General features: G+C 39.6%; 1 protein-coding gene across 1 annotated transcript; it reads right to left on the bottom strand.

Annotated features, from left to right (window-relative positions):
* Positions 1 to 4,696: 4,696 nt before the first annotated feature.
* Positions 4,697 to 24,689, bottom strand: LOC135085853 (ionotropic receptor 25a). Its single transcript, XM_063980637.1, has 18 exons — positions 24,430 to 24,689; positions 22,487 to 22,633; positions 21,632 to 21,835; positions 20,892 to 21,058; positions 20,105 to 20,287; positions 19,311 to 19,519; positions 18,337 to 18,496; positions 17,595 to 17,711; positions 17,145 to 17,249; positions 13,747 to 13,846; positions 13,201 to 13,378; positions 11,860 to 12,043; positions 10,290 to 10,411; positions 8,625 to 8,737; positions 7,971 to 8,061; positions 6,514 to 6,675; positions 5,846 to 5,919; positions 4,697 to 5,266 (listed from the first exon to the last, which is right to left on the bottom strand). Exons 1-18 carry the CDS (start codon positions 24,500 to 24,502, stop codon positions 4,950 to 4,952), a joined length of 2,706 nt encoding a protein of 901 aa, XP_063836707.1. The 5' UTR covers positions 24,503 to 24,689; the 3' UTR covers positions 4,697 to 4,949.
* Positions 24,690 to 27,725: the final 3,036 nt, after the last annotated feature.

Genomic DNA, 27,725 nt, shown 5'->3' with positions numbered 1-27,725 from the left:
CTGTACAAAGTAACACAAAACTTAGGGATAATATTAAAAAAAAAGTAAATATAAGATATATCAATTAACTAAATAATAATAAACTTTCTGTTTAATGACACATCAAAGACAAAACTGCATAATTTAAAAAATATCAATCAACTACTAAAACTAGCTTTTGCCCGGACTTCACCCAGCTTGAAATTTTATCTGTCACAGTAAAGCAATCTGCTTATTTTTTATGTAAAAACCTTCTACGAAGTATTAGAAAACTTAAGGTTTCATAATACCACTTAAAAAAGAAAATTTATAAAGTTCAAAGGTGCCCCAACCATTTCGTTCAAAGCTGCCCCATGGGTATATTTCCAGAAAAAAACATAAATTTAATAACGGAACATACTTTTATATCGCAATTTCTTATCAAATCTTCATTGAAACTATTTAAACTTCCATATAGTAAACAAACCACTCACTATTTTATAAAACTACGTCCACAAAAACCTTAGAACCAAAATAAAAAAGTGCGAAATTGGCAGTCCAAAACAAAAAAACCACTTTTGCCGGTTAACCTACAGTTAGATATTAAAAATTAGATGTGACGGCTATGCGCATCAGTGCCGGCAATATAAATTATGATTTATACCATTGTAGCCTAAACCAGTGATTTTTAAATTCATTTGTTCTAAGCTGCCCCTGTCCAAAGCTGCCCCCCTCTCCCCTACAATTTTCTACAGTTAAACCGGTTTGACATAATTGCCACTAATGACAGTCTTGTAAGGCTGTGGAGCATCACTACAGTCATGACATTTGACAGCTGACATGATAAAAAAATACTAGCGCATTGCAGAGTTATTCCTGGGTGACTACTTAACATTATTATAATTTTTCTCGCTTATTCATGTATTTATTTTTCTTCTGTCTCAAGAGTCAAAACAAGGCCTATGCACATAGTTGAGATAAAAAAAGAAACTTAATTAGTGATATTCTATGTATTATCTATGATATTTAGTTATTTAGATTTTTTAAATCGAATAAAGTATGTATGTATTGATATTACATAAGCACTGAGGTTATTTTGACGTTTGCACGTCTTTAAAACGTGGTTTCAAAGCTAGACATAAAGATTATGTGGACTGTAGCATGGTTATTTATACTGAATTGACGAAGGAAATATATTTCCTAAAGCATCTTTTTAATCTGTTATTTTAAATCAGATTGTTAAAAAAAAGATCTGTCAAATTTAGTTAAAAATGCGTACAAGATAAAAGAAAATGGAATTTATCAATCAATTTCTTTTCAATATTATTCTTATTATATTTTGCAATATTATTATATTTTTTTAATGAATTGATTAAAATCTAAAGGTTTTCAACTTCATCGAAAATATTATTTATACAATTATGTACAAATATTTAATTAAATTTGAAAATCCTTAGGTTTTGACTCTACCACTGGTAGAACTTATACAATTTTAATAATCCATTTTAATGAGTTTTAAAATATAGACTACGCATGCGTGCTACAGTTCAAATAAGTATAATTTAAGCATACGCACTACATTGTACTGCGTTCATAGTAATAATCACATCAACAAATAATACTTTCTTCCTCGTAATTTTTCGTTAAATAAATTATTTAGCGTTAACATATTGTTTTAAGTTCTTAATGTTCCTAGATTATGTATTTTTTGTATTCTTAAGATCTTGGGATATTTCGGTGCGTCTGCGTTGGATGTATCGGCGTTGTTGTTTGAATCACTGGACCATTTTAACCAGCTGATAAGTCTCTGATAGCCCTAAGGATATCTGTCAAATGAACTACAACTAGAAACTAGAACATTTGTGTATTCACAAGCATCAAATAGAGATATCTATCAGAAAAGGTCACCATAATCAGCAGCCTCTATAATTTTGTTCATCTGTCAGATAACTATCTGAGACTTTATCAGGAACTGGTAAAACTGACCCTAAATAAAGAACAAAAATGCAACCATAACTGTGAGCGAGGGCTTTAAAATAATTTGACGTATTTAAATATTAGAGTTTTGTGTAACTTGCAACGCGATTTTTAACAGTACAAAAACTTAAGTGGGCGACTATACTCATAAGACCAAATACGTACCAAAAATAAACAAAATATTCACCTACTAAAAATAAAGAGCAATTCGCAAAAAATACTTTCTCACACAATGTCAATAGCTGGCTATCGAACTTTGTATGGGAAGTCATTTTTTTGCTTTCCCATACACACCCTAATGTTTGTTTTGTTGTAATGAGTATAGTTCAACCATTGAAGTTTTTTGTACAGAAGTACAGTAATAATTATTTGAAAAACCTTTTAAATTATTGAGCCAAATCCAAACATATTTCTTAAGTTTTTTAGAGTAGGTACCTCTATGGGTCCCGTTATATCTTGCCCTACAACCAACCAACTCTGGATAACATTAAAAAATAAGTGGTAAATAAAAGTGGCAGATTTGAAATCCTTTTTAAAGTAAATACAATTTACAAAATTCGTGGTTGAGGCATTTACCATTAAAAACGTGTCACCAAGTTTCAATAAAAAGCATCACTCTAAATATCACAATACCAGATAGCTGTTTGTTTTACTTAGTACATTTTTTTCTTGGTCGATTTGATGACAATATTCATCGCAGTTTAAAAAAGGTGATTTAAACAATAACGCCGACTTATGGTCACGTCTCTGATTAATAAAAGTTTTGATGCGCGACTGAATTTTATACTTGAAACAAAAAAAAAAGTTTAAAAAATTGGTATCAAAGAAAATTCCTCTCGCACCAGAACAAGCATTTATTCATGTTATATAAATTATGGATTTTACGATATTTCTCACGCGATAAACAGCATTATCTAGATGTAATTGACGCTTAGATCAGCTCAAAAATGTGTTCAACATCGGTACCGGAAATTTTTAAATTTTTTGTTCTTGCCTGAACACATTTTTGAGCACTAAGCTTCGAGATTTGGGTGGAAATTTTTATGGAAATTTTATACCATGAGATAGTGATGTGTTGTAATAGTTTTTTTTTCACTCTCTTCATTGATGTAGCATAGGATTATATTTTTCTTGGGGTGTATGGAAATCTGTATAAATTAGAATATTTCATAGATTTGGAGAGGTAGATTTTAAGTTTTGGGGCGTCTGCTCTGTCCATAGTTCTGCGCAAGTTTGGGTTCTTTTAGTGATACCAAAAAAATACGATACCTCAAAAATCGATACCGATTTTGAATCTCGACTGAAGTTCGGACACGCCCATTTCATTGATAAATAATACAAATTGTAAATAAAATCAATTTGAATGTGTAATTGTGGTGTATTTAATTTTTTGATAGAATTTTTTGTGTCAAAAATTAATAAAAATTAAAAATAATATATCAATTTTTAGCAAAATTTACACTAAACGGACCCAAAAATTGTAAATTTAAATGCAGCGTTGAATAAAAGATTAGTGTTAAGTGAACTTAGTGTAAACAAAAAAAAATAGAATTTCGACAAAATGTCGGTTGACAGACAACCGGCATGTTTTTTTAAAGAATATAATAATTTAAAATTGGTTATTAATTTAATCATTAAATTAAAATACGTGTAGCGTGAGGTTGTATGTTGTTTTTAAGGTATATTATTATTAATTATTATTTTCCTTCATTTTGTGAGTTAGGTAAATGAATTATTTTTTTCTTATCGATGTAATGTTTATATACTTACATAAATAGTTATTATATATTAAATTGCTCGTTTTATTTCAATTATTCCCTCTCCTCATAACTAATAGTTGTGAAGAAGTTGACACTTTAGCTCACTAGATGTCGCCTTTTAACCTTTTCGGCGCCACGTCAAATACAAAAGCCATCACTCTGACGCCACGCTTAATAAATCATGATATCAATAATCATTGTACCTATTCATATTCAGTTTACATGATACTCAATTAGCCTATTACTGACATCAATAAATAAGGCGGATTAATCCGTCGTTGACGGTCAACCTGATGTACGCATGTATCCGTCATTGGCGTTGAAAAGGTTAAGGGTCTTAAGCCTGGTCCGTGAGCACGTAGAATCCCGTCCAATGACCCCAAGCTGCCCATCCTTGTCGCTCGCACGTAATTATGTTGCTGTCGCGCTCGCACACTCACTGCGGGCGCGCGTCGCACAGTCGCGACAGCAATATAATTACGCGCGAGCGATAGGGATGGGTAGCTTGGGGTCATTGGACAAAATTCTACGTGCTCGGCGACCAGACTATCTAACGCTTATCTGAGTCCGTGCCTGAGGTATGAGAGCAGCACGGGAGGGTGTTTTTGTGATGTCAAACGTCAGCGAGACTTCAGATGTGCTCCATTTGTATGCTCTGTCACACGTCATAATGTCACAGCTCCCAAACCTCACGCACTGACTCAGTTGTCGCTATTTACCTTTAGATTTTAGGGTGCAACATCATGGAGTTGAATCCAACGGGAACTCAGTTCCAATAAAAAACAAGACATATTCAATATTCTATTTATTTTTAAAGTAAGTGTTATGCAGTACTTATGTAAAACCCTCACTGATACTTAAGCTGGTTCTGGTGCTCAACATTTTTATAAAATTATTAAAGGAAGCCTTTCGATCTAAGCGTCACAGACGCAGCGTCTTTAGCTTTGGTCTTAAAAGTAGCCTTTCGAAGCGAGTTAGTGACCCGGCGTTGGTGGCACAAGACCCAAGCTAAAGGCGCTGCGTCTGTGACGCTTAGTTCGAAAGGCTACCAAAAGAAAACAAAAAACCCGACTACGTAAAAACGAACTGAAAAGATTGACAAGTTAACTTAGGCTGTTGCACCACCTTAATTAACCGTAACAATAACAATGACCAGTGCTTTTTGTATGAAGTTTGACAGAGAAAGTTAAAGTAAGATGACGCCTTAAAATGCAGTTGATTGGTGCTGGCAACTACCTACCCTAATACTACGTTTCAAGGTCTATATTCTCCTTTAGGATAAACGCTAATATAAGACACGCCCATTTTCTCAGCAGCCGGCTTAAAAGTATCCCCTATAGTCACTCCCTTCCCTTTCCCTACCACATCCAGCTTGGCTACCTTAGTTTTGCCCTTACGAAGTCTCACACCGAGTTTGTCTTTCTTTTTAGGGTCTACAAAAGCTGCCTTTTCGACTTTAGCGTCTATGCCTTGAATCTTGTTTCGTTCTTTGCGTTTGTAGTAGAATACTTCCCAAGCTAACGTTATCATGGCAAGGCCAAGGCCGAAAAGGGTGGCTATGAAGACTCCGCCTGGAATAAAAAAAAACGTTATTTAAATTCTGAACCGTTAAAAGTCTCAAACTACCGTTACCGTTACCGTAAACCGTTAACAGTCTAGCGTTTAACTTAGTGCCTGAGGTATGGAAGCGGCATGGGAGGGTGTTTTTGTAACGTCAAACATCAGCGAGACTTCAGCTTCGTTCGTTCGTTCGTTTCAGCCAAATGACGTCCACTGCTGGACAAAGGCCTCCTCCAAGGCCTTCCACAATGCACGGTCCTGCGCTGCCCGCATCCAGGCTCTTCCAGATCGTCGGTCCACCTAGTAGGCGGTCTGCCCACGCTACGTCTTCCAGCCCGTGGTCGCCACTCGAGAACTTTTCTGCCCCAACGGCCATCGTATCTACGAACTATGTGCCCCGCCCACTGCCACTTGATTTTAGCAATTCTGCTAAAATTTGCTAACCGCGGCGTCGGTCGGTTCGATGCTCACCTTAGGCAATTCGATTTTTTCAAGTTATTAAAAATACAGGGTGACTGCAATGCAGCAATGGGATGGCAAATTATTATGAATCAGTTTTGTCGATAAATAACAAAAAAAAGTAAGTTTACCCAAGCTCTCCAGGGTGATGCCTTCAGACTCGTCTGCATCAGGACAAGCTTGGCGAGCCGATTCGTTCCAATACCTAAAGAAAAAGACATATAAGTAAGTCAATTTCATGTTCGCATAGTCACCTAGACGACATCCACGGCAAGAGTGGCAATGGTGTACCTAACTACAGGGTGGCAGGGGCTGGCAAAATGACACAGGCCGCCGAGCTCAAGAAATGGGTAACCGATTCGAAGATGATACATATTGCTGACATCACCACTCTTGTAGCCGAGTTTTGGGTTGACACTGTACTATCTAAAGTACGGCCAACGAGAAGCGATACCAAATGTAAACAAACCCAATGTCATGGTCATTTGGAATAGTAGGGGTGGGTTGCACCACCTATCTTTAACGGTAACTGACGATAACCGGTGTTTTTTGTATGGAATTTGTCAGATTTTTGACGTTTGTCAAAGTTAAAGTAAGATGGTGCAACCCAGCCTAAGGGTTTGACTTTGACATATTTTGGCGGGCGAACGAGACATTACGACAAATACACAAGATGGGAAGAGACAGAATAGATTGTCAATTCGACAGTCGAATCGACCTTTTGTATCGCTTCTCGTTGGCCGTACTTTAGTAGGTTTGTTGTCGACACGATATGAAGATTAAAGTATTGTCATCTTACTTGGAAGCTAGCTGTTCCAAGAACCGTTCCTTCTGCAAGTCCAGCAGAGCTCTGGACAAGTGTTCCTGTAGCCGAGATCCTTGCTGCACTGCGATAGCATACGGCTGCTCTGCGAACACCTCGCCTACTTCTGTTAGGTTGCAGTTGCGGGTGACTTCGTACCTTGAGGAAAAAGGATGAAAAACATTGGTGCGAAAATAACATTTTAAAGGTTGTCCGGAAGCGATCGCTTTATAGTGATGAGACAGCTTATATCTCTTGAGTATGAGTATTCTTTGGCTTATATTATACTGTCCTGTCCCTGTGTAGGTAGACCTATTTCTTTTTTTTTGTTCTCACAGAAAACAAGAACCAAAAATAAGATATTAAAGAGAAAAATAATCGACTAAGTATATAAAAATAAGTCGGGTTTTCCTTCCTGACGCTATAACCACAGAATACATAATAGTAGCAACAGAAATTGCACTCCTTTGTGTAGGATCAGATGCCGACATTTTAACGGTAATAATAATAATGCAAAATATCCAACGCACATGGTGCATTCGAAATCGCACCTTATTACTACGCTCACAAGAGCGCATTTTTTTTGTGTTAAGAATTGATCTACGTCACCGCTCAAGCGTCAGGGTTGTATGAGCAAAGTAAAATAAATAAAAACTTAATTTTAAGAAGCATTTATTGTATTTACGATTAGAAAACTTTAATCTAGTGGAGTTTGTACAATCGTACCATCTCTAAAGTACCTATTAATAAACTTCAGTGTTGCGATAATTCGAAATTAAACAAACAGTTTTAAAAGGTGTAGTGTCGGAAAATAGACACGGTGAAGTAATGAAGTAAAGTTAATGTTTTTATTAGCTAAAATAATTTTTTTGCTATAGTTTTTTGTCATAAGTATTTCAAAATAATTTATTATTTAAAAAGTGTAGTTTTTTTTATTATTTAAATCACTACAGTTAATTATTATTCCTAAATATTACAATTTTTCATTAAAGAAGAATAACAGTGCTGTTGGAACAATAAACCTTGATTGCGACTATGATCGACCGAGCGTGTATAGATACACGTGTGCAAACAGGCGCGTGGCGGCCCGGACTGATTTGCAACTTGAAGTTGTCGCGCGCTGTAGGTAATTATCTCGGCCGGCATAGGCGAGTGACGGAGGCCTGCTATAACTCCAAAACGCAGTAGCGGCGTAGCATGGGTTGGCACCCGGGGCGATCACACTGCGAATAAGTCTATAATCGAGAAAAAGGTTTTTTAGGAGTTTTTGGTTCTTTTTGGGGTATGGTACCCCAAAAAACCGTGGACCGACGATCTGGTGAAGGTCGCGGGAGGTGCCTGGATGCGAGCGGCGCAGGACCGGTCTTTGTGGAAATCCTTGGGGGAGGCCTTTGTCCAGCAGTGGACGTCTTTCGGCTGAAACGAACGAACGAACGAACCCTAAAAACACTTACTTGATTTCAGCCGAGTCATGGATGAATGCAAAGTCTGCGTCCGTATGCTCGTTGACTTGCTCGAACCCTGTCTTTGCATCTGGCACTGGCCCTAAAACAAATTCAGGAAAAATTATTATAGGTAGTTATATCTCTTACGATTTCAGATCTTTCAGCTTGTCGAGAGAGCTGATTAAGCTGAAAAATATTCTGTATTTTAAGCTGTGTTTATGATCTTCACCAGATCGTCGGTTCACCTAGTGGGAGGCTCGCCAAACTACGTCTCTCGGCCTGTGGTCGCCATTTGAGAACTTTACTATCCAGCGGCCATCAGATCTTTAGTTTTCGGATCTCCTCATTTCAGATTCAGTCAGGGAAACTCCGAGCATAGAACGCTTCAGCTTCTCGCGTTATTATTAGATTTTATAAAGTCATTCATAGCAGACTTATCAACTCGGAAAGGGATCAACACCGTATCGCCTTTCGCGCGCTGTCAACCGCGAGGCGAACCGTTTACGTTACGGTGTGTGTTACAGTATGGAGTTTCATACAGAGAATACTGACCGCCTCGAGTTGATACGGTTACGATCCCTTTCCGAGTTGATAAATGTGCTACGTCCTTTATCTTCCGGCTGATAGTCTAATGTGTGCAGCAATCTTCATTTAGAAACTTACCTGAAGCATTGATAGCCAAGAGAATGTGCCCATACTGCTCCCTGATCGGGTAGTCCCAGACTCGGTACTGCGCTTGATCGGACGTCGCGTTTAGGGTAATCTCCTTCCACACCCTGTGGTAAAATCATTCATCAAAGAAATACCAATGTACCTATAGGTCTATCGTTTAACTCAGTCCGTGCACAGTAGATAAATCAAACAGTACGGAAGCTTCATACAAACGGTCGAAATCAGACTCACGCACACAGACGCACGCTTTACACGAGCTCTAAGCGAACCTCGCAGTCCATCCGTCGCGAGTGTCGCGCGCGGTGTGTTTTTAATAATAATTTTATTGCATGCACTGTCCGCTGTATTTTTAAAAACATGCCACGAGTGTATTGCGTAGTATAATACGGCTGCTTGAACTCGGCATCTTCAAAACCAGAACTTTCATTTTTTAAACTTCGTAATAATTCTGAATTGTAAAATTTTTTTTATTAAATATTACTTTTTAAATAAAGTGCTTACATCTGATTTAGTAATAGTTCTTTTTAAATTACGTAATTACGCTTTTTAACAATTTATGTGTTCTATTTGATAAAGTAATTTGCTCCGCGCGCTTTTGTACTAAGTGATGAACTGTATTTAAAATGAGGCCATAGCTATGTGAAAGTAAGTATCCGGTATTTTATTTATGAGAATAGAATATCTTCTACCGGCCTCTAATAGTACTTAATCAATTTATTCGATTATGTATTCGATTTTTATAGAACCTAATTAACGTTTTATTTTTTTGTTAACTACTTAGTCAATTAATTTATTCCATTAGGTATTTGATAATTAAAAAACCTAAATAAACGTTTTAACAAATAAGTAAGTCAGAACCTTATTAATTTTATAAAGATTAAGAGTGCCAACCCTAACACTCAGTTGAAGTGTAGGTATTTAACTCGCCGAAAGGGCTAAGTTTCCGTACTGCTTTAGCTCATATATCTACTGTGGTCCGTGCCAGAGGTATGGGAGCGGCACGGGAGGCTGTCAAACGTCAACGAGATTTCAGATCTTCAGATTTATAGGTATGCTCTGTCACGTCATGATATGTTAATGTCACCTTTCCTGTGCTGTGCCGCTTCCATATCTCAGGCACAGACTAAATTAAGCGCTAGTTCTTTAAACCTACTTAAAACGTAAATAGTCAATAAGTATCATGTCTTAACCTAGTGGTTACTCACTAGTGTGAGTGACAAGACCTTACTATGAAGTGGCGCCAACTGGTGAAAGTAAATACGATAGCTCTTAGGTATTATAATAATATGGCACCGATTGGCGCCTCCTAAGATGAGGGCTATCGTAATATATTTGCCCTCACCAGTTGACGCCTTGTAGAGTAAGATCCTGTCAGTTGGCAGCACTGGCTAAGGCAGAGGCGCCAACTGGTTAGCGCTGACGCGGTAGATCGAGTGGCGACATTGACCGACAGCATTTTGGCAATTCCTTTCCTTTTCGTAATTTTCGGTAATTAGGTACGAGTAGTTAGTAATTTTCTATATGTTGAATGCGACGCTGAATGCCTAGCGTCTTTTATGTTACTTTCCTTCCTTGTAAAATTCGTAAGTGTATTTATTAAGTTAAGTAAGTGCGTGTAGTCTTCTGCAATGTTTGCGTCAAGTGCCATTTACCTACCTGTACAATGTGTCTTCAGCGAACTTCATATTGATGAAGTACTGGTGGATGGTGGATCCTTCGACCACTGTGTAGTTGATGCGCGACTGCCTTGCTAGCTGCTCCAATGATGACACTGGAGTCTGATACAAAGAAACAAAGAATATGAGATATAAAAGTGCCCGCGACTACGTACGCGTGAAAATCATTTTTGCTCTGCACCTATTACCAGGCCTCCGTCACTCGCCTATGCCGGCCGAGATAATTACCTACAGCGCGCGACAACTTCAAGTTGCAAATCAGTCAGGGCCGCCACGCGCCTGTGAGCACACGCGTATTTCTATACACTCTCGGTCGATCATCGTCGCAATCAAGGTTTATTGTTCCAACAGCACTGTTATTCTTCTTTAATGGAAAATCGTAATATTTAGGAATAATAATTAACTGTAGTGATTTAAATAATTAAAAAAAACTACACTTTTTAAATAATTTTGAAATACTTATGACAAAAAACTGTAGCAAAAATATTTTAGCTAATAAAAACATTAACTTTACTTCACCGTGTCTATTTTCCGACACTACACCTTTTAAAACTGTTTGTCCAATTTCGAATTATCGCAACACTGAAGTTTATTAATAGGTACTTTAGAGATGGTACGATTATACAAACACCACTAGATTAAAGTTTACCAATCGTAAATACAATAATTGCTTCTTAAAATTAAGTTTTTATTTATTTTACTTTGCTTATACAACCCTGACGCTTGAGCTGTGAGGTAAATCAATTCTGAACACAAAAAAATTGCGCTCTTGTGAGCGTAGTAGTAAGGTGCGATTTCGAATGCACCATGTGCGTTGGATATTTTGCATTATTATTATTACCGTTAAAATGTCGGCATCTGATCCTACACAAAGGAGTGCAATTTCTGTTGCTACTATTATGTATTCTGTGCTATTACTCGCTTCCTTAGTAGCCTTCCTCGATAAATGGGCTATCTAACACTGAAAGAATTTTTCAAATCGGACCGGTAGTTCCTGAGATTAGCGCGTTCAAGTAAACAAACAAACAAACTCTTCAGCTTTATAATATTAGTAAGTATAGATAAGATGGCCGCCAGCGTACGGAATTACTCATGGGTTCTAATCCCGCGGGGGACAAATAGTTAAATCAAATCACTATAATTATGACACCATGCTGAGTGGATACCTTTTCAGTACCAACGTATTGCAGTGGGCAAGGCACCTAGCTCGAGCAAACTTGGCTTTTGAGGCAGAAAATGAATGTAAATTACTTTCTTTATTCAATTAAATTCAATTTAAACTAATATTTGGCACATAACAAAAGTTGACGGTAAAAAAGTAAATGCGTAAACTTCACAAAGTCGTAATGACAAAAAAAACAGTTGGCGCCTCTGACGAGTAGGGTTCTGTCAATCACCGGAGGCGCCAACTGACATCACATATAGAGGCGCCAACTGGTGACATCACATATACAGGCGCCAACTGGTGACATCACATATACAGGCATCAACTGGCGACATCACATATACAGGCGCCAACTGGTGAGTTGGCAGTAGCTCAATTTTTTTACCTGCATTCTCTCCACGGTAAGGAACGCAGCCAAATTAGCCGTAAAGGTGGCCAGCATTAGCACTACGAATAACCAGTATGCAGCCACGAGGGTTCTTCCTGATAGCGCTTTGGGAGCCTCCCCCCCTCCTTGGGGGGTGAAAGAGGTGAGGGCGAACCAGAAACTCTCTTTGAGAGTGAATTCCCTGCGGAAGAATTATGTTTTAATATTGTATTATCGTTTTGGCGCCAAGTGACTCAGACTCTAAATGTGTGAAGATGGGTCGACCGCGGCTAGGAGTCTCAAAAGTGTGAAAAATGGCTCCAAGGTGACACAGTGGGTTCAATGGGATCAAGTGTGACAAATGATGCAAGACAAGTTTTGTCAAAAGTGTGACACAAGTGTGTAGTGCTGAAAAAAGTGTATAAAAGAAGAGCAAGAGTGAAAAATTATGCTAAGTGTGACAAATGGCGCTAAATTTCATTAATGAGACTAAGGGTGACCGAGTATGACTAGTAGTAGCAAGTGTGACCAATGGCGCCTAGTGTGACAAGTTAAGTTCTAAAGGCACATCATGGCTTTGGTTCTGGTTGGTTCTGGTTTTTTATTTTTATTTATTTAAGTGGAGTCAATCGTGAAAAATCGTGAAAAAAGCGGCGCCATGTGTGATAAATGGGTTGGAGGTAGAGCATGGCAAGTGCCTATAATCTCAAAAGTGTGACGAGTGTCCTAAATGATGCACAAATACCTTAACATGTCTGGCAAGGATACCTGCACGGATAAGGGTGAGCTTGAGGGTTATTCCTTGCTGAGTAAGGGGAGTATTTATCCAGCAACCAGATCATGAGTTCAGTCAGTACCAGAGCCGCTACTACAGGGTGTCAGGTAAATGGGTATGAGCCGACACTAGCCCATGTTAGCATGGGCATATAAATGGTATGGTGAAGTCAGAAAATTGATATCTTCATTTTAATTATTAAAATTTTCACACAAATCCGATTTTATATGAAAATTAAAAAATAATAATAAAATGATGATATCAAATTTCTGATTTCACCGTACCATTTATATGCCCATGTTAACATGGGCTAGTGTCGGCTCATATACCCATTTACCTAACACCCTGTATACTCAGCCACACCTCTGTTCTTAGCAACTCATGGACTTGAGGACTCGTGCATGGTATGACAAGTGTGACATAAAGCAATGAGTGTGACACTGGCGTCAAGTGTGTTCACGTGAGACCCAGTTTGACAAAATGGAGCCAAGTGTATCATGGCGCCAAGTGTAACAAATGGCGCCAAATGACATAAATGACCACCTTAAATGCTATTGGATTCACAAGCATCCCAAGGTTTCTACCTGCAGGGATAAGGGTGAGCCTGAGGGTTATTCCTTGCGGAATATGGCGAGTATTTGTCCAGCAACCAGATCATGAGTCCAGTCAGTACCAGAGCCGCTACTATGCTCAGCCACACCTCTGTCCTTAACACCGTCATGAACTTGAAGAGAGAAGTCTTGCGGATCGGCTTGCGAATCGCTGCAGACAAGTTTAAATAGATAAATTAATAAGGAACAAGCAAAAAGCCATCCCTAGTATCCCTACCCACCAATAGATTCTAAACGTATAACTTTAGAAGAAAATAACTAGACTTTTAACGGTATGGGATTGCGATTGGTGAGGCAAGTGTGACAAACAAAGAATGATAAGTGGGGCTTAATGGCGCCAAGTGGCACAGACAACGCAAGTGTGACAAACAGCGAAAAGTGCGGCCCCAACAAATGGCAACAAGATACATCATTGGTACATTATGCCATGGCTAGTCCCATGTTGCCATTGCTGTTGTTCTTTGGGGGTTGATGTGGACTCAAATAATGATAATCATAATTGCTACTCTAAGTACTCACCAATTAGAATACCAGTTTGCTCAAAGTATGGAGCGACGAAGTCGATGACTTCTTCCCTCTCTGCAGTCATTGTCAATGCGGCCACAGCAAGATCGGTTTCCTGCAACACGCACTGATTGGGTCAAAAAGTGATTTATAGTTTTTTTTCCATTTGTCATACTTTTTTTGGGACCATCGCTCTATAGTCTGACCACCAAAACTCAACTACAACCTGATCGAGCTAACTGCGAATCTCGCTGGAATGCGACTATCCTGTCCACTCACTCGCACACCTCGCCGCGTTCACCACATGCATACCAGAGCGTCGATGTAACGTCACAGCTGCTAGATAAGCAGTTAACTCGATCAGAGGGCTTAGGCCTCAGCCTCGAGTTTAGCGGGGCGGGAGCGGCGGCGGCGCGGGAGCGGCAGGATCTTATGCGTAAAATCAAACAGACCGGTTCTCGAAAACAGCGGCGCGGGAGCGGGCAACGAGCGGGCAGCGGCGCGGGAGCGGGCAGCGAGCGGGCAGCGCACTCCTTCTTTTGCCCACAATAAATCGAGCGTTAGGAATAAATTTGAATCGAAATGAAATTGTCGCCGTTGTTCAGACATTTCGTTTGCGAATAAAAATCAAAAAATCAAAATCAAAATCAAAAGTATTTATTCAGTTTAGACCACAAGTGGCACTTATGAACGTCAAAATTATTATAGAAAATAATAAAAAAGAAAAGATAGCCCTTATGGGGCACTTTACATGTCTCCTTATCTTTTGGGCCCTACCAGCGCTTCGAGACAAACATATGGCAAGTGCTGAGAAGAAAAACAAATACCTATCTCGACAACACAACCCCGAACACAACACTTCGCCGCTAAAGCGCCGCGCGAGCTGCCCGCTTGTTTCGAGAACGGGTTTGCGTTGCCCGCCCCGCTCCCGCGCCGCCGCCGCTCCCGCCCCGCTGCCCGCTAAGTTCGAGGCTGAGGCCTTAGTGTGAGTTTACATCAAACGTCGTCACTATTGTCACTAGTGAGCGCGTAAAAAAATGACAATGTATGACAGATTGTACAGTGCCCCTAGCGGAAACTTTCAAGAACTAAATTATATTTTTAACGCGTTCGCAAGTGACGGCCTTTGATGTAAACTCACACTCAACCCTCAGGTTGTAGTGCTCTTACAGTTCCACAAAGGAACTTCTGGTCAACGTCTTTGAGAGTTATGAATATTATGTACTTAGTCCAATGTAGGGCATGTAATATCGGAAGGTTTTCAATTCCGATATTGGTTTCCGATATTAGATCTCAATATCGGAATTCCGATATTAATATCGGAATTCCGATATTAATATCGGAATTGAGTTTATGTGTTATAAATTGAATATTTGGTTATATTCGTAACATTTCTCGATTGTATACAGTAAAATAATGATTTTCATCAAAATATTTAATTTCGTACGAAACAGCACTTCTTAAAATTATAAAATTGAAGTATTTAAAACCATTTTTGTATGTTATGAGTATCCATTGCATTTGGTTTCTGATAATGAGCCAATATGGACTAGCAAATAATTTAAGTGCTTTTGTAAAACAGGTATCAAACAAACTTACTCCTTCAACCAACACTGACAGAACGATTTGTAAAGTCATTTAAGTCACATGTTACAAAAATTTTAGGTAGTGGTAAAAAACTTGAGTATGCTTGTAATTTGTTCCTTTTTGATTATCGATGTACAACTCACAAAACCACGGGCCATCCTCATCATCATCATTTCAGCCATAGGACGTCCATTGCTGAATATAGTCCTCCCCAATAATTTCCACAATGGCCGGTTGGTGGCGGCCTGCATCCATAGTCTTCCTGCTACCTTTATGAGGTCGTCGGTCCACCTTGTGGATGGCAGTCCTACGCTGCGCTTTCCGGTACGTGGCCTCCACTCCAGAACCTTGCTGCCCCATTGGCCGTCAATTTTGCATACAAGGGCGGAATCGCTGGAAGACCTCGGCACAATGCTCGAATACCTTAATCGAATCTCCCAACAGGTAGGCCTTCGGATGAAGATGGACAAAACGAAGCATATGACCATGTTGCACCCTAACTATTTTCGGTTGGGAGCTCGATTCTCGAGATTGTTGACAAGTATGCTACCTCGGACAAACGATCCAGCTAGGTACATGCCATTTCGAGAAAGCGGTAAATCGCCGAAACTTACTCGGCTGGGCCGCTTTCGGGAAACTATACAACATCTTTTCGTCCAAAATACCTCAGTGCTTAAAGACAAAAATAGTACAAATAATAAAAAGTAAAAAAACTAAAACCCAACTATGACAAAAAACGACGCTGAAAAAGTATAAAACAAGATTTTCAGAATACTGAACTGAACAAAGTTGCTAATATAGTTGCATAGTAATTTTCATGTTTGGAAAACCGCAGTCACACGTTGTCAGTGCTACGGTAGGTAGGTACTCGTATATGTAACGTGTGACTACGCCTTTCCAAACATGAAAATTACTATGCAACTACATATATTAGCAACTTTGTTCAGTTCAGTATTCTGAAAATCTTGTTTTATACTTTTTCAGCGTCGTTTTTTGTCGTAGTTGGGTTTTAGTTTTTTTACTTTTTATTATTTGTACTATTTTGGTGATAAAGTGTATTTGTGGCGCATAATATTACCAAAAGTTAAATTGATGAACTAATAAGTAGTAAAGAAGCTATGAACGCATAGATGTGAATTATATGCAATCAGCCCATGAATACAGGTAAAGTCACAAGCAAATGCTAGTAATATATATATATTCAAAATGTACAAGTAAAGCGCTTTCAAATGATACCAAACACGGCATATTTATCTTAACTTTATTTTTTTACTCTCTATGTTTTGTCCGCTAGAGGGCGCCACATTCGATTTCTTTACGAGATCGATGAGAAATGAGAAGCTCCGTAAACGAACTAAAGCCGCTGACATAGCCCGACGGACTAGCAAGCTGAAGTGACAATGGACAGGGCACATGTACGCAGAACTGACGGGCCATAGTCCAATTAATGTTTGGAAGGTAGTTGAGATGTCGTTTTTCATTGCTAAGACCAAGTACGGCAAGTGCTAAAATTGTTTCAGAACAAGTTAAATTAACCATAAATATTTGCAGTGGGACAAAAAGTGATGGTGAGAGAACTGAGAGACATGAGAAACTCATTGGTCTTTGCCAATCATGTATTTTGGGCTTTGTGGCTGGTTGTGCCGCGTTTAAACGCTTTGTTTAAAATCTCAATTAAAACCTTTATCTGATTCCGATATTACGATATTGGGTCATTCAATATCGGAATTGTAATATCGGATTTCTTACTCCGAGATTCCGATATTACGAGATTCCGATATTCATGGCCTAGTCCAATGGTTATGAAAGGACGTTTTATTAATTACCCCTCTCATCAAATCACCAACCACTCCATCCCAAGATCCATTCGGCAGTTTCTTCCCGAAACTGCCAGATTTTGGAGTTATTATCTCGTAGTCAAATTCCATTGTCTGTAAGTAAAAGAATCCCTTGTATAATTTTAAATGCTCAACAGTTCGCGCCATTGGTGAGGGACAGGGCTCGTTGGTGGCGCCAACTGGTGATTGGGAATATGCTGCTAAAGTCCGGTCGCCGAGCAAATAGAAATTCGTCCAATGGCACCAAGCTACCAAAGTGAGAAGGACGGCGACCGGACTTTAGTTGATAAGCAAGAAGGTAAGTACCAAAGCAATTTTATTGTGCTGAGTTAGCTAAGTTTCTATCTATCTTTTAAATGTTAAAACTTGAGTGTCATTGTTCTGTACTTATAGCTTATGTTTAAGTAGGTACTTTATTATAATTACGTGGATTCTCACCTCTGCCAGTTTGGATATAAGATCGATGCAGTACCCCTCGTAAACTGGTTGCCCGTCCTCATTCACTTCAGGCTCCCCTGTCTCTGGGTCTAGCTTCGGTAGCGTCCATGGTACAGCCTAGAAATATTTGGGTTTTAGAGCAACTGCACACATTTAGCATCAGCAATTAATTGGCGATTTTGCGACTTCGCGATTTGCGATTACGCGACTTTTCGTTCGGAATCGGTATCGGATCGCAGGTTTCAGTGATTTAAAGGGACTCAATTGCCGCGTTTGGTGTTTTTAAGTGTGGGGGTGTCTGTCTTTCAGCGAACAGAATCTCAAGAGCCGTACCAACACAGTTGAAAATTTCATAAAATCTGTTTCTACTGCTGCTATATCAGCAATACCAACCTCTTACAATATAAGTGCTTGGCCAGCACTAAGACAGTTCATAGATGAGCACGCGAATAAGATTTCATTTTAAATGTTTGAGTACGCTGTGCCGCGCCGCGACAATGTATGCAGTCGGCCAAGCACTAAGGCTGGGTTGCACCGTCTTACCGTAACTTTAACAAACGTTAATAGTCTGTCACACTCAAACTCCATACAAAAAACAACGGTTAAAGTTAGGTGGTGGTGCAACTCAGCCTAAATGTTCCGGAGTAGGTACTTAATAAGTTTTTGTTAGATTTACAAAAGTTTCCAAATAAAACCCAAACGTGACGTTCTATCTTTACGATGTTACAGACCAGTTTCTTACCGGAGAAGTTCCAATCCGAAAGAACAACTTCAGAGAGTCCAAAGTGACTCCAGGCAGCAGTTTGTACTCGTCATTAGCAGACCAGCTCGCTACCGTCTCCAGGCCCGAGTCTGGTCTGTATACGGAGAGGACGAAGGAGGACCGGAGGAAAAGACCGGACCTGTAACATTTTTATAGTGCCATATTATGGCCATCACCATATCACCATGGGCGTAACCAGAGTCTCGGAGTCAGATCAAACTATCAAAGCCTCAGAGTTTCAGAGTCAGATCAGTCTCAGAGTCAGTTCAGAGTCTCTGAGTCAGATCAGAGTCTCAGAGTCAGATCAGAGTCTTAGAGTCAAATTAGAGTCTAATGCCATCAATCCCTAATTTTAAAGTGAATGAAAACAAAATTCCAGTTATGTGTTTTACCATAGGGGCACTTAAAAATTAGGGATTGATGGTGAAAACGGGCATAAGAGTCAGATCAGAGTTTCAGAGTCTGAGAGTCACTTTGAAGGAGCTAAGTCAAACGATCTGATTTAAAAAATCTGACTTGCTCTCCCTAGGCCAGAAGCTGAATATGACTAGCTCCACCTTAGGCCAGAAGCTGGATACGGTTATAATTTTAAGAACAGGCACATAAGCAGTTCAATCTCTGCTCAACTCGATTTTGATCTTATTAATTTCCCAAGTATCTATCTACGTGGACTGACGATCTGGTGAAGGTCGTGGGAAGCACCTGGACGCGGAAAGCGCTGGGCCGATCGTTGTGGAAATCCTTAGGGAGAACTTTGTCCAGCAGTGGACGTAATTTGACTGAAAACTACCCTGAGCTTGTAGCTCAGCATCATCTTTACTGCGAAAATTACAAAGCTGAAGACGTCATCAATTCATCAAATTCAGCTTAAAAAAAATATTCAGTACACAGGCCCTTTCCAGGGCACTTATATTTGTCCCAAATATAGCTTGCCCTACCATCCCGCAACTTACCTATCATCATCCCAATAGAACAGCGTGTCGTTATTGATCTCCACATCTTCACCGAACTGCCTGACCAACCGATCCCTGGTCACATTCATCTCTGAAGCCAGGACATTGTCGCAGTCCACCTTGGTACTCAATACAGGCAGTTCTCTCTCAAGCTTGGAGTATGTCTCCGATAAATAGAGTACAAGAGCGTTGATAATGAGTTGTTTCCTCTGGAAAGACCATGCCTTTTTAGCAATGAGGGCTTATGATGGTTAAAATACTATGGAGATCATGCCTTGTTTAGCAAACGTAACCTGAGGGCTACCGTTTTTGCACTTTAGTTGGCGCCGCTGCCGTAGCCACCCACAAGGTGGACAGACGACCTCATAAAGGTAGCGGGAAGGCGCTGGATGCAGGCCGCCATCAACCGGCCATTGTGGAAATGATTGGGGGAGGCCTATGTTCAGCAGTGGACGTCCTATGCCTGAAAATGATGATGATGGCGCCGCTGGCAAGATACAGGACCTTGGTCGACAGCGGCGTCAACCTTATAAGTGCAATTGCTATATGATTTAAAGGCTATTGTTTTGCGTTAACTAGATGGTAGATCCGGCCCTGGCCAACCGAGTAGGTTAAGTAAAATAAATGGCATAGCTGTCCACCCGTTCTAAGGACCGGGAAGGAATAGTTCAAACATTGTGTCCATTTGTATATTTTAAAAATATGGTCCTTCGAGCCGGATCGCAAGTAACCAAACAATTTTTTCTCTCAAAACTGATTCTGTAGAAGATATTAGTTCTCAAAACAAAACCTACCTTCAAATCAGAAGGGCAGCTGCACTCCTCCCTCAACCCTAGCAGTCTGCAGCACTCCACTTGGTCTACATGCAGTATCATAGTTGGGAGGGGCAGCTGGTTGACGTCAATTGAGTCTCCTGAATAGTCTGTGAGGACCAGATTCCAGCGGTAGTCGCGGCGGACTAGCTTCTCTTTTACAGCCTGGAGGGTAGGGAAAATAATACAGAAATAAACGTTTATTGTCATGTAGGTAATCAACTGCAGAAGGCAAAAATGGATGTTTGATAGTGCTTTCAAATGCGTCGATAGGACAACAGTATGGTAGAATATCGATCGTTTTAACAAGGTAGCTTTGTTCAGCGATTTTTTCTTCTTCTTGTTTTCTTGTTTTTTGTTTCTTAGCCATGATGCCCCATTGGAATTAAAATACACGTGTAGGATTGTTGTTTCTGTTCTACCAACGGTATCGGTAGAGTAGTTTTCTGTCAATAAAATTGCTTTTCATTAAACTATCGATGGTTGCTCTTCCATCCAAAATCCAAAGTCAGAAGCTGGTAAAGTAGACTCGATAGCATATCAGAATACCATCTAGGTAGCGCTAGATGCAGGCCGCTACCTACGGGTCATTATGGAAATCATTGGGGGAGGCCTATGTTCAGCAGTGGACGTTCTATGGCTGACATGATGATGATTAGCACAGTGCTTAGCTTGAAGCCTCCACCTCTGGTAAATTAGAGGGCATGATCCTGCATTCAAGACTAAATGATCTGATGATGATCATTAAGATGACGTAATCTATACTAACGCGTCTGTAAGTGTCCATCAAAAATCCGCTCTCGCCGACGATGACGAAGAAGCTTGGCTCTGGTCTCATGCTCTTCAGTGCCTTGGCAGAATCCCTGGTGAGTCCTGCGTGGACCCATAGACGCACGTTGGACCTCCCCAGCAGTTCGTATAGCGTTTTGTCTACATCTGAAAAGGAAAACACTTGGTTTATCTTAAAAAGAGTTACAGCGGTGGGAAAGAGAGGTGGGAATGGCGAGACTATTCCCACCTCTCGTTCCCACCGCTGAAACTCCTGTGCAGCCAGGATCTAGCCACTTAGCCCACTTACGTCTACAGCTTGACCGCCAATGAAAGCCAACCAGTGAAGGTCAAGTTTGTCCCGGTTTTGGATCATCATGACTAATTAAAAATAAAGAACTTTTTAGAGTGAAGCACTTGTTTCTAGCAGTTGTTTTATTTTTGTATGTTGGTCCAGCTATAATGATTTTTTAAATATTTTTTTATGCTAGACAAGGCAGGTATTTGACCGCAATCGCACCTGGTGATAAGTGAGATGCAGTCTAGGTGCTTTGTGCAAATAAATAGCCATCGTTTTGCTAGCTCATGCACGACTACCTTTCAGGCGCGGTTTTCACCATAGCGGAGAGGAGATATGATCAGATTTCCTTATTTCCGCACCACTTCTCCACTTAAGTGGAAACCAGGCCTTAGTAAGGAGTGATTCAAGTTCATCCAGCCAGTTCTTCTACCCTCACTCACCGCTCTCACTCTCCAAAAGAATAGCAGCATCAGTGGCGTTCCTGCTTTCTAGATATTCGTCCAATGCTGCCACCAGCTGCTGCGAACCAAGCGATGTCCGGACAAGTGGTAACCCTGACTCGGCACACAGCTGTTCTGCCATGTCCCAAGGCGCCCAGGACAGGTCGATAACGAGAGACGCGCCTTTGGACACTCCTGAGCATACTGCAAGAGTTTATGATGATTTGAACTAGTGGTTCAGTCAGCGTCAAATAGTTCGTGACACCCAAAGTGGCCAAAAAGTGACACAACCTTATTCCAATTGTCAAATACGTGCTGCGAACTTTTACTATTTTGGGTGTACTAAAACTAAACTATCTGACGCTTACTGTACCAGAAGTCGCAGATTCGATACCCGCACAGTTTAAACATGAAATTTTGTGTGCATGACACACCTATTTCTTGTTTTGGTCTGGGTGTTTTCTATTATGCTACCATATTACTTACTTCATTGAACCATCATCAAGTAATGCTGGTAGTCTCCACTGCAGAAGCACAAACCTATATCTACTAGAAGCAAATAGAGGATTTGGATTCCAGATTTTGGACAACACTTCCCCTTTCTCTGACCAGACGGGGTGTAAAGTAGAATAAGAACTTCTCCCAGTCTTTCCGTAGATGTGGTAAAAGGCAACTAAGGAACATATATTTCTCCGTGAACACCAGGCCTTCCCTACCTAGTCTCCAATCCATCCGTTGGGAGTTCAGGCCTTGATTTGCCTCTGGCAAATTAAAGGTCGTGCTGCAGTGGAGACTATGACCTGATGATGACGATGATGATAAATAAAGTTTTCTGGAATGCCCAGTCATACTCACGCCTCCTATAGCTTTCGTCTTCGTTCTCTCTGTCCAGCTGGACCATATAATCGCTTATCTTGACACCTGACCTCTGTTCCTCGGCATTCCTCAACGCTCGCCCTATCTGGTGGGCCAGGTCTGAATCGTGGACTTCCGTGATGAAGACTATAATTTTTGATCAAATCAATAGGTATTCAGGTAGGTACATGTACAGTCACGGAATGAAAAGGTTCGTCAGTTTTCAAATTGATTCCTTCAACGAATCGCGAGCACATATTATTACCTTTTGAAACTATGTTACAGAATAATCTGGAGTTAGAGAAAATAATCTTTAACTGTTCGTCAGTAAAGTTCAAAATTATTCAGATCAAATTTGTTTGACGACTTATCTTGTCAAGAAGATTAATATGATTGATAAACTAAAACCTTCTTGTTGGTTCAACCTGCCATTATTATTTCTATTAAATAAAAAAAACTATTGTCAATTGGTCAATGTCATCATTGCATTGCACTGATGGGATAGAAAAATAAACAAGCAAAACCTTATTCGTTAGCAAACGTCATATTTATTTAAAATCTGGGGGCACGGCAGTGCCCCCACCAAGTCGAGCAAAAAAGCGGCACGGCCGTACCATCCTTTTCTCGAAGCAATTCAGGCCATTTTCGACCGCCTGTAACTTCGTTGTGGATAAAACTAGAAGGCTGAATTTTCATTAGCTATGCAGGCATTGTAAAGACACGGTATATTTAAAATTTCATTCAATTTGAACCAGTAGTTTAAGAATTATAACGGGTCAAAGTTACTTAATTTTGTCACTCACTGACTGACTCACTGACTCACCGATCATCAAAACTCTAAGGCACTTCTAGCAGACCTAGAAGCTTCAAATTTGGAATATAAGTAGTGTTTGGTGTATGAATCAAGGAAAAACTAAAATATTTGGGGGCACGGTAGTGCAACCGCCAAGTCGAGTAAAATTTTTCAATTTCGGTCCAGTTTTCTAGATACATAACTGCTGTCTACAAAATACAAAAAGAAATGATATTTGGGGGCACGGTAGTGCAACCGCCAAGTCGAGTAAAATTTTTCAATTTCGGTCCAGTTTTCTAGATACATAACTGCTGTCTACAAAATACAAAAAGAAATGAGATCCCATCAAAAACAATACTTGTCAAAAAAACCAAGTCTCGCAACTCAGTTGTTCTACGGTAAAAAGTTGTGAGATCCATGTAATACCAAGTCCAGGCCAGGAAATCTTTAACGTTTTACATAAATATATTGACTTGGCCATCGCATGAAAACACGTGTAAATTAAATTATTTAGTGCGATGGCCAAGTCAATAATTTATGTAAAACGTTAAAGATTTCCTGGCCTGGACTTGGTATTACATGGATCTCACAACTTTTTACCGTAGAACAACTGAGTTGCGAGACTTGGTTTTTTTGACAAGTATTGTTTTTGATGGGATTTAAATGTTAGCAGCACTGTTTCTTGCACGGTTATGTTGGCAGGTTTGACTCTTACCTAGTGCAAGCGAAAACCGACACTAAGGTGACGAACCTTTTCATTCCGCGACTGTACAGTCCTTGGTTTTGTTATTACAGATTATCGTCATCATTTCAGCCACAGGACGTCCACTGCTGAACATAGGCCTCCCCCAATGATTTCCACATCGCCTGCATCCAGCGTCTTCCTGCTACCTTTATCAGGTCGTCGGTCCACCTTTCGTGAACGTTCCACGCTGCGTTTTCACATAAAATTGGGGAAATTTTGAGAAACTCTTACGCATACGACTATGTGCCACGCTTTTTTTGTGATGGCATAATTTAATGTATGAAATTTTGGAGTGGACTCACGGACTACAAGAAAATTCTTAAAGAAAAAGAGTTAATGAAAAAAAATCAAGAAATTAACAAAATAATTAAGAATAATATTATGTAAAATCTGAGATCGACTTACCAAACCGAAGAGAAATCTCCGATAAAACACAACCCAAATTGATAACAAATAATAACAATAACGGGACTTCCATCTTTTAATTTTCACAGTATCTGCAGTTGCAACTCCTTACTTTGCTTATAAGTATCGCCGATATGTATTCTTGAAGTACATAAGGTATGAACAGAGTTAAAAAAACGTAAAATAATATTCTTAATTTTTCCAACATTTGATAAAGTTAACAAAACATTTTGTGAAAAAACTCGGCGAAAAAATTACGTTAGAAAACTTGAAACTTCTTTGCCACAGTTTAAAAAACAAAAAGCGCGCGAAATTGCACAACGTTGAAGACAAAATGGCCGATTTCAAAGGCGTATTAATTTTCTTGTCATGGAAATGATTCTGAATGCTTTCTTCGATGAATAATTAAGTTTGAGTTGACAAATAATGCTTAAACAAAGACAGACATGATATTGTTAGCTTTGATTTTATGTTCTTGGTACAGTTGTGTAGAAAATACAAATGGTTGCTTTTTGTGTTACCTTAAAAACCTAGGTACTTACCTACTTTCCTTTTGTACCTTCAATGGGCTATATTAACCTCAACATTTAGCGCCACTGTAAAGTAAGTTCCTGACACTCACTTAAGGCTAAGACAGTAGCGCCAAATGGTGAGCGCTGAAGCAGTAGGACTATCCAAAAGTTAAAGGCTTGATTCTTCTGCTCAACTTTCCCCAAAGGAACATAATTCTAAACTTCCAAAAAAAAAAAGATTTCCATACAAATTGTCATCAGCAATCTAGGCTGTCATTTAGTATGGGGAAGTCTATTTTTTGGAGTAGGTATTTCGACATTTCGAAAGTTGTCTTACCTACTTTGATAGAATCAACCCTCTTTGCTTTGAACATCTACCAAATAACCAATTTTATTGAAATGCAAGCGAGCTAGTAAATAAATAAGAAGTAAGTAAGTTTAGTGACAAATTGTTACAGGTTTTATTGTTTTTTTACTGCTCACAGAGTTTTGTTCGCGATTGTACCCCACCTGAATATTTGAAGCACCTCTTTATGTAACCTCTTAGCTTTAACGAGTGTGGGAGACCTACCACATGGTGTGTTAGACATGCAACTTGTGTAGGGTGACCATAATACTAGCTTTCTTAGGACTTTGAAATATCTCATTTGAGTTGGTAAAACTACATGCACAAAAGACTCACGCCCGTATTCACAAACGATGCTTGCTTAAGTGAAGCAGCACATCGAACGCAGTGTTGAATAGAGCTTTGTGATTGGTTCGTGTGTCACCCTGTGCGTACGAGCGCACTGTGAGACTTCATAGTAATGTTTGTGAATACGGGCGTCAGGTTCAATACCCGACAGGGGCAATCTTTTTGATTTAATAAGCATTCCAGTGACTAAAAAGTTGACACACAAACATGTTGGGAATTTATTGCTATAGTCTGGTCTGTGAGCACGTAGAATTTTGTCCTATGACCCCAAGCTACCCATCCTTATCGCTCGCGCGTAATTATGTTGCTGTTGCGCTCGCACACTCACTGCGGGCGCCCGTCGCACAGTCGCAACAGCAATATAATTACGCGCGAGCGTTAAGGATGGGTAGCTTGGGGTCATTGGACAAAATTCTACGTGCTCATAGACCGGGCTTTACTTTGGGTGTCACGAATTATTTGTCATTGACTTAAAAAACTAAACACGCTTTACTTCAAGTAAAAAAAAATCTGGTGTAATGTATAATAAAGGTACAATAAAACAATATAAATCTAACAATAACTTTATTTACAAATATAACTATAGCAGACAATAAACAAAACTCCTGAGGTGCGATTGTGTAAAGTTGTTCATGGATGGACAATGAATACAATTGATCATCGATCGTTTAACTAAATTCGAATTGTGTAATTTTGTCCATTCCATGAAGACCGAAAAGTGACCGGTCGTATATAATCGTTTCATGGATTTGCGTTTTATTAATGAAAAACATTCGCTAAAACTCATTATTTTTTAACAAATAACAAATGAAATCCATGTTCAAATGCAGTTTTTTTTAATAAAATTTTATGATTGCACCTTAATAACATACTTTTATTCATAAAAACATTGAATTCGAATTAAAAATTTACCTCTGCAAATCATATAACCAAACGCATAGAACGAATGAAATACGAGTTCCACTACCCGCCCCCAGGTGGCATACATACTTTAAGGCTAGGCAGGCTAAGTTGAATACTACTCTACAATAGGTGGCGTTAATGGACTACGAAAAACGACGTGAAATGCTTACTTCTTTTTATTTATTTATACTTTAATGCCAAAATTTTAACCTAAGGCGAACTTAATCTCACATTTAATAGCTTAAAGATCTACGACCCATCTCAATCCTTCCAATACTATCTAAGATACTAGAGCGGGTGGTGCTAACCCAAATAATGGATTACTTAGATAAAAATGATATAATCCCTAAATTCCAGTCTGGTTTCCGACGGGGACACGGTACTGAAACCGCGTTACTCCATGTTACTGACGACCTTACTGAGGCTTCGGACTTGGGACTGAGCAGCATACTAGTATTGTTAGATTATTCTAGGGCGTTTGACTGCCTGCACCCTCGACTCCTACTGGCAAAACTGTCACACTATGGGTTTTCACCTAACACATGCAAGTGGTTCGAGTCATACTTGGTTAACAGGGAACAGACGGTTGCTATTACTGGAGATGACGGTGTAGATAGTTTCTCATCCCCTGGGGTAGTCGGGCGAGGCGTGCCACAAGGTTCTATACTGAGCCCTATCTTATTTTCCATTTTTACTGCTGATCTCCCACAGTATATACAATCCTGTAAATACCACTTGTATGCAGACGACACACAAGTGTACTATTCTTTTAAAAATAATAACACCACTGAGGCTGTTGAAAAAGTAAATGAGGATCTAAAAAACATCTATCTTTGGTCAGAAAGGAACTCACTGGTACTAAACCCTTCTAAGTCACAAGTACTAATCCTAGGAACTAAACACCAAATAAGGAAGGTCCTGGATTGTAACATTGAAGTTTCCATTAATAATATAGTCTTGGATAAAGTAAAATGTGCTCGCAACTTGGGTCTGCTTCTAGATGGAGAGCAGAAATTCATTGAACACGTAAACGGAAAAATCAGGAATGCCTTCTTTAAACTCAAGACTCTTTATAAAATAAGACCATTTCTAAAAGAAGAGCTGCGCTTAATGCTCACTGACTTACTCGTGCTCTCCCCTTTTAACTATTGCGGCTCAGTAATTGGTCCCAAACTAAATGTCAGCAC

The sequence above is a fragment of the Ostrinia nubilalis genome, chromosome 30 (assembly GCF_963855985.1).
Source record: "Ostrinia nubilalis chromosome 30, ilOstNubi1.1, whole genome shotgun sequence".
NCBI lineage: Eukaryota > Metazoa > Arthropoda > Insecta > Lepidoptera > Crambidae > Ostrinia > Ostrinia nubilalis.
This window is presented reverse-complemented; position numbering and strand designations above follow the sequence as displayed.

Bases quoted from the DNA above. Each gene is read 5' to 3' on its own strand.
- LOC135085853 (XM_063980637.1), bottom strand. From the start codon at position 24,502: ATGGAAGTCCCGTTATTGTTATTATTTGTTATCAATTTGGGTTGTGTT. The intron at 13,847-17,144 runs GTAATTAATAAA...TGCGTGTTGCAG, and splicing joins TTGGTGATTTGATGAGAGGG to GAAACCGATCTTGCTGTGGC. The intron at 8,062-8,624 runs GTAAGTTTCTAA...AATTTGTTTTAG, and splicing joins CTTGGCTATCAATGCTTCAG to GGCCAGTGCCAGATGCAAAG.